Here is a 7,026-nt window from a genome sequence, read left to right on the forward strand (position 1 = left end):
CACATTCACATGAAAATTACTCTGAATTAAAAACACTGTAGTTTTTACAATTTCATATTTAAAGTACTTTCAGAAGTTTCAATTCTGAATATGACCGGACTTTTCCTTTGAATGTGACTTTCTTATAAACTTATTAAACTATGATATTAGGAAAAAACAATCATGAAATTGAGGATTAAAATTAGCATATTAAAGGGTAAATATAATATAACAGATGTTTTATATATTTAAGCTCAGCTTTTACTATTTTTTTAAGATTCTTCTCACGTTTTTTTAGTTTCTTTGACTTTTAGTTACTTTTTTTTGTTTTTACGCCACTAGTGGCTTGTTTTTTCTACAGTAGGCTGACAGGAAATGAGTAAGAGAGAGGGGACCAAAGGTCAGATTCGAACCCGGGTTGGCCGCGTTGAAGCTAAGGCCTCTGTACATGGGTCGTGCACGCTAACCACTACACCACCTGCACACCCGGTTATTTGAATATCACCAAAAAGCAGATAAGCTCCTCAAAGCAAAACAGGAAAGAGCCCATGCTGTGCTGCTCAGAGTTTCATCTACTCTTCACACTCTGACCCTGTGATTTGATCATCTCTGCATGGAGACTGATAACCCCCCAGGTTTGATAATATATTTCACACATTTCCATAGTTATGGAAATGAAATTCTCTCTATGTCCACAAATACGCTTTGGCATTTTCTGCCCTTTTCGTTCTTTCATTTCGGGGCTCTGTGTTTGGAGCAGCGCTGTCGTAAAGGACATGGCTAAATACCGGCCCTGTAATTAGAATATTGGTCAGGAAACAAATTGCATATTTCCTCCATACCTGCAAACTTTTTCCCCCCCAGTTTGATGTAGAAACTTTCTAGAGTGACATTTAGACGCTAAATCCTTTTTGTCTGGATTCAGGCTGCTCATATGAGCAGGTGCAGCAGAACAATGTTATTGCTGCTTGGTGCACCTCTGGTTTCCCTGCAGTGAGAGAACAGGGCGTGTTTGATGAGCATTCCTGAAGCTGTTTTTTCCTCTTTCAGAAAGATGCAAGTGCTTTCTCTGATAGATTATTAACACGTTTTGCATTTGCCCTCCGCCAAACTCCTGGCTTCCCACATCAATCTTCTCTGCAGCACTCCTCTCCTCAGGGAAGCAGCCTCCTCTCACCTCAATTCTGAATTCAATAAGATCTCTGTTCCTGTATTAAATCCTGACTCCTAGGTCACCTGTTGGGAATTTCCCAGGCAGCAGGGTAACCCAGTCTTTGTTGAAAAGGTAGTTTACTGTTCACTTTGAAAAAAAGAAAGGACTTGGACTCTCTGACATGTGAAATGATCTCTGAAGAAGCTCTTGTGCGGCGTGGAGCAGACTGAAGCTGTCTGAATGCTTTTTGACTGTTTCTGTGTGTCCGGCTGTGAGAGAAAAGCTGCTGTGTGTCTCATGTATCTGTGTATGAACAGACTGCCCCCTGCTGTTTAGGAAGAAAATAAAATCATTTAGTAATGTGGCTGCAGGTTAGCCAGTTTATTAAAGTCTGAATGCCTGTTTCTCCTAAGCAGGTTTAATAGGAGCCTCCTGGGAGGTATCCTGATCAGGTCCATTAACTGCCTGATCTAGTTCCTTAATTTGGGAAGAAAAACAAGGGATTCATGGCCAAGCACCTTTTAGAGCATCGCTTCCCAAAATGGGAAAGCAATGGGTTGCAGAAGGATTTTAAAACTCCTCATGATGTCACCTCTGAGGAGAATCATGGCCTTTGGAGATAAAATCTATATAGAGTACTGGAGGTTCTGGTTTTATAAATTTTATGATAAAAAAATATTTGGAAAGGTGTCTTCTTCCTTAAACTTTTAAATTAAATTGTTTGTTTATTTTGATTTAAGTCTTTAAAAGAACAAAATCTGCACATAACTTTAAATTTTTCTCTGTCTTTATTTCATAGTTTTAAATATCAGTTTTTATGATGACTTGCTCTGTACTTAAGTAGCATTTTCAATCTTGAGTAATTTTTTTTGGATGGCTACTATTTACTCTTGTTTAAAAGTAAGCAGGATTACTCATACTCGAGTAAAATCTTTGGGTCCTTTACCCACTTCAGTTTGGAGGAAGGTCATTTTGACCTCTTCCATGTGTGACCTCAATCACTATCACCCATTTAAGCTGGTATATTTTTAGGACTTGTTGTTTTTAAGATGTATTGGGGATTAAAGTTTAATCTGCCTGTTTTTTAGACCTATCATAGGATCGTTTTTAAGGCTGTTGGAAAAATCTCAGTATCATTAGTCCACAGCAGTAGACTAATACTGAAATTACTTAATTATTTAATTTTTTTCAATCTGTGTTTAAACTCTAAGAAGCATCCAAACTCCTAGCAGAAACTTTACACATAGCTGAAAATATTCAATTACTTGACTCCATTGGACACATTTGAAAAGAAATGCTTTAAATGTGTTTGCAGCTTCAGCAGCTTCAGACATTTAAGAGGAGTTATCTACAACATTTAGATCTATGTTTTGGTCATTTCTTCCCTAAACCTCCCAGTAGAGAGTTTGTTTTGTCCAGACACTGATGCTCCATTCAATCAAAAGGTGTTCCTTTGAGGTAAGGTCAGGACTCTACAACCATTACAGTTCTGTAATGCCAAAACCTTTAACAAAGATTGGAGGATAAATTCATCCAAATCTTCCTTCAATGAAACCAAAAAAAATGTCACATTCAATTCAATTCAGTTTATTTCTATAGTGCCAATTCACAACATGTCACCTCAAAGCACTTTACAGTTCAAACAGATCATACAGTCAAATTTTGTATCTAAGGAAAAGCAGTTGATTGCATTAACTCATTGTTTCAAAGGCAATCCCTCACACTAAGCATGCTTGTAGCGACAGTGGAGAGGAAAAATTCCCTATTAACAGGAAGAAACCTCCAGGAGAACCAGGCTGAGTGTGAGCGGCCATCTGCTGAGGCCGAGTGGGGTTCAAGGAGACAGAAGCAGTGATACAAAAGGCAACTGTAAAAGGAACTGTACAGGAAACAGAGGATAAAGAGCACATCCAGTTAGTCACAATCAGAGAAACAGGACTACACTGAAAAACAGGCCGATCTCTAAACAAAGGTTATACAACACAAATGGTTGAACTATATTTACATGCTGTGATGTAACGCCTGAAACCTCAGGGTATTTTATTCAGACTTTGTGACAGGAAAACACAAAGTAGTGCTGAATTAATGAGTGGACATACAATTGTGAATGATTTTCATAGTAATGGCCTGAGTTGCTGACCTTTCGACTCTATCGACTCATTGACTCGAAGTCATTCCTTCACAAGCATGCTTATAGCGACAGTGGAGAGGAAAAACTCCCTTTTAACAGGAAGAAACCTCTAGGACAGTGGTCACCAACCATTTCAAGGCTGAGGTCTACTTCATGGCTATTGAATCATAGGAAGGGCTACCAATGCTGACCTATGAACAAGAGCGGTCAGCGTTCACCTAAACTTCATCCAAATTAAACACATTTTTATTGTTAACTTTTAATTCTAATTTTACTTTAAACATCACAATTTTAAAATCTCTATAAATGCTAAAATGCCCTATATGATTACTATGATGAAATGCGCTATAAATGATTAAAAAGAAGAGTCACAGAATAAAATAAAATTTCAAACTTAGCCCACTGCTGAGTTGCTGTTTTCAGAAGGCGTTGAGGGCACCCCATGTGGTCCTTGAGGGCCCCTTGGTGCCCGCAGGCACCGCGTTGGCGACCCCTGCTCTAAGAGAACCAGGCTCAGATGCCATCTGCTGAGGCTGACTGGGGTTCAAGGAGATTTGCTTATGCTTTTACATGAGAACTATCTCAGGGAATCGCAAAATGATCTCGCAGGTTGGCGGCAATAAAGGGAAAAGTTTAAGGATATGCATGATTCTGCAAGGCTGTAGGAATACTTAAACATGAGCATTCAGTGCAGATCTGCTGTCTATTTATCATCTCTGTGTCAGTGGTAGTTTGAATACTTAGTAAACAAAGTACCAAATAACCTTAAAACACCTGTTAGGCTCCATCTTTGTTGTTCCTCAGAAGGCTTTCTTTTTTCTTTTTTTAAATAAGAGAAAATCTGTGTGGATCCTTCTGTCAGCTCTGATGCGTCACATCTCCTCTGGAAACCAGAAACATATTTTGATTAAAGAGAAATGACGCATTCTGACTGGATCAAGTCAGGGCTTTGTGGCGTTTTTTTTCAGAGCTGCTGGTGTGACTTCTTTGTTTTATGGCTGAGCTGCATTGTCAACCTGTTTGTTCTACATGTTTTGCTCTGCAACAGTTTTATGAAGCACTCCTGAATCACACAGCAGCAGATTATTCCTTCCTCTCAGCAGGAAAACAAATAAAACACAAATTCTGCCAGTGAGCAACATCAAAATGCCGAGATCGGCCTCATGAAATTTAAATGAAGCGGTAATAACACTTTGTTTCCTCTTTCTCTCCCTCCCTGCCATCTTTTCACCGATACAAGAAGAGAAACGAGAACCTGTTCCGGAGCCTCAGACGGGCGCCGTGGTGGGAGGCGTCCTTGGAACCCTCATTTTAATCGGCGTCATCATCGGCATCGTCTTCCTCATCCGAAAGTTCCAGCGGGACACAGAGTGAGTCTTCATTACTAATTCTGCATCTACTCAAACATTAGTTTAACCTCTTGAGCAAATTTAATCCCCCCTTCTGGGACGGCAGCTCATTAAAACTTATCACACGTCATTAAAGGATCCGGCAGTGGTGGCTCACTTACAAATCCTGACCTGAAGTTTATATCACGAGGCCGTTCCGAGGCTTCCATTTATCCTCCCATGGGCTGCAGCTGCGAAAGAAGATTTATGAAACCTCCTGGGCTTTTACTCCACTCTTTAGATGCAGTTTTCCAAACTAAGGCTTTATGTAGATCATCAGGGTCTGTTAAAAATGAGCAAGTATGTGGGAGCTACAACACAACATGGATGAATCTAAAGAAAATAGTACAGCATCAACAATCAATTGGCGTCTGCAGAAGACGAATATTGAGTGGCTGTTCAGACCGTAAATCAAAACAAACAAAAGGAATAATTTACTAATATCTCAAATCTAGTTGGTTAAAAACCCTGCAGAGGATGAAGCGAACAGCAAGGCAAGGCAAGGCAAGGCAAATTTATTTGTATAGCACAATTCAGTACAAAGACAATGCAAAGTGCTTTACATGATTAAAATACAGGAAGATAAAACAGAATCAAAGCAGGAAAAAAGAAAAAAGAAAAAAAAATGCAGAAACAAAAAAGAATACTAAAAACAGTTGGGTTAGCATTTGATCAAAAATTTCTCCTTGGGCAGTTGACAATTCCCCAGAACCTTGCCTTTTTTTTCTACTACGATAGAACTGCAAAACCTTTCCCATTATCTACAGGTAATTTAACTCTGCCCGATACACACCAATCCTCTGGTGCCAACCTGGATAACTGGGGGGGATCCCACTCTAGATTACCGACGTCTCAGTAAAATTAAATACCTTCTGGTGCCACCTACAACCTTCCTCTCAGGTCTTAGAGAGAGCCTCACGTTCCTATGCGAGGTCTTTTGGTTCACAGGTGAAAAAAAAAAAAAAAACCTGAATTGCATTTCTGCTCCCAAAAAGAAAAGTTATCTTTTATTTTGTATGTATATTCTTTATTATTATACTAATGGTAATGCTTTTGAAATGATTAATTTAAAGAAAATATGTTTTAGTTGAACAGCAGTACGTTTTTAAAAAGTTGTATTAGAGGTGACAAAAGTCCGGAAGAGTTATTCAATCTAAAGAAACCACCGGGGAAAATAAATAAGTCCAGTCAGTGAAGTAGCTGACTTTAAAACGGAACGACCTTCCAGTAAAATGATTGTGTAGGCAAATAATGAACAGCTCAGTCTGAGTTCAGCCGTACAGTTTGGCCAACAGATTTTAAATGCTTGGCTTAAACGATTTCTTTTCCCTTCTATCGAGCAGGAAATAACTGTTAATGGGGACGTAAATAAACTGTAAATGGGGACGTAAATAAGAGCAGGCTGGGTAGAGAGGAGGCTCTAAGCTCGCAGAGCTGCAAGGCATGGTTTGGAGAATGAGGACGGGTGTGTTTCCTGCAGCCGTAAACTTTGTAACAGAGCCTTCTGTGTTTACAATCCCACCAGATTATTTATTTAGCATATAGAGGAAGGTTATTTTAGTCTGCTAATAAAGTGGTTACCTAAAAAGATGAAATCCCTATCAGTTGCATGTATTATAACCTTGTTGCCATAGATGTGTTCTAGCAGAACAGTTCTGACCAATGCAGTTGATCCAAGAATCATCAAACTCTCAATGAGCTTTAAATCGTAGGGAAATCACATTTAAATGTCAAATCACTCTGGCTTAAACATCTATAATTGTAATCTGTATCAGACTATATTGTCCCAAAATTTAGAAAATTTCTATTTAAAAAAAAATCCTGTTTTAAAACCTGTGGGGTTTTTTCGTTATCTTCTGCAGGCCAGTTAGTTATACGTCAGCTTGTACACCTAAATTCGGCCAATCATATAATCATATAATCTTCCGCCACAACAATCGATCAACGGCCAATCACATTTACTTTATTCTCTTGTGTAAAGGCGTGCACCACTCGGGAGAATTTGGAAATTAAACGGTTGGAACAGCCGCTTCCCTCCGACTTTAAGTAGTTATTCAGACTAGTTATTTATGAATAATAACTAGGGGTGTAAATCAAACCCATCATGGCGATTAGATTCAGTATCGATTTCCTGACCCAACAATTCGATTATTTTCGATACTCAAGAATACACCACGATTCGATTTGATTAATCGATTAATTATTAATATTTTTATATTTTTTTTAGACCTTACAGGCTAAACAAAGTTTCAAGTTTGAAATACATCAATGAAAGCTGTAATATCATTATGCATTTTTTTTTTTTTTTAGAAACAACAGCAAATAACAGAAGTAAAAAAGTTGCATCAAAAAATACTGCACTAAATCAGTGCAAT

At 38.5% G+C, this 7,026-nt stretch overlaps 1 protein-coding gene across 2 annotated transcripts in view; it reads left to right on the plus strand.

The window, feature by feature from the left end:
- LOC107086737 (nectin-2-like) overlaps nucleotides 1-7,026 on the plus strand; it is a 579,618-nt gene that overhangs the window by 543,577 nt on the left and 29,015 nt on the right. For both annotated transcript variants that reach the window (XM_015377866.1, XM_015377867.1), the window contains exon 7: nucleotides 4,504-4,633. In XM_015377866.1, the coding sequence (XP_015233352.1) occupies nucleotides 4,504-4,633 (130 nt within the window). The remainder of the gene's footprint in view (nucleotides 1-4,503; nucleotides 4,634-7,026) is intronic.

Source organism: Cyprinodon variegatus, unplaced genomic scaffold (genome assembly GCF_000732505.1).
Source record: "Cyprinodon variegatus isolate N-32 unplaced genomic scaffold, C_variegatus-1.0 Scaffold160, whole genome shotgun sequence".
In the NCBI taxonomy this organism is placed as follows: Eukaryota; Metazoa; Chordata; class Actinopteri; order Cyprinodontiformes; family Cyprinodontidae; genus Cyprinodon; species Cyprinodon variegatus.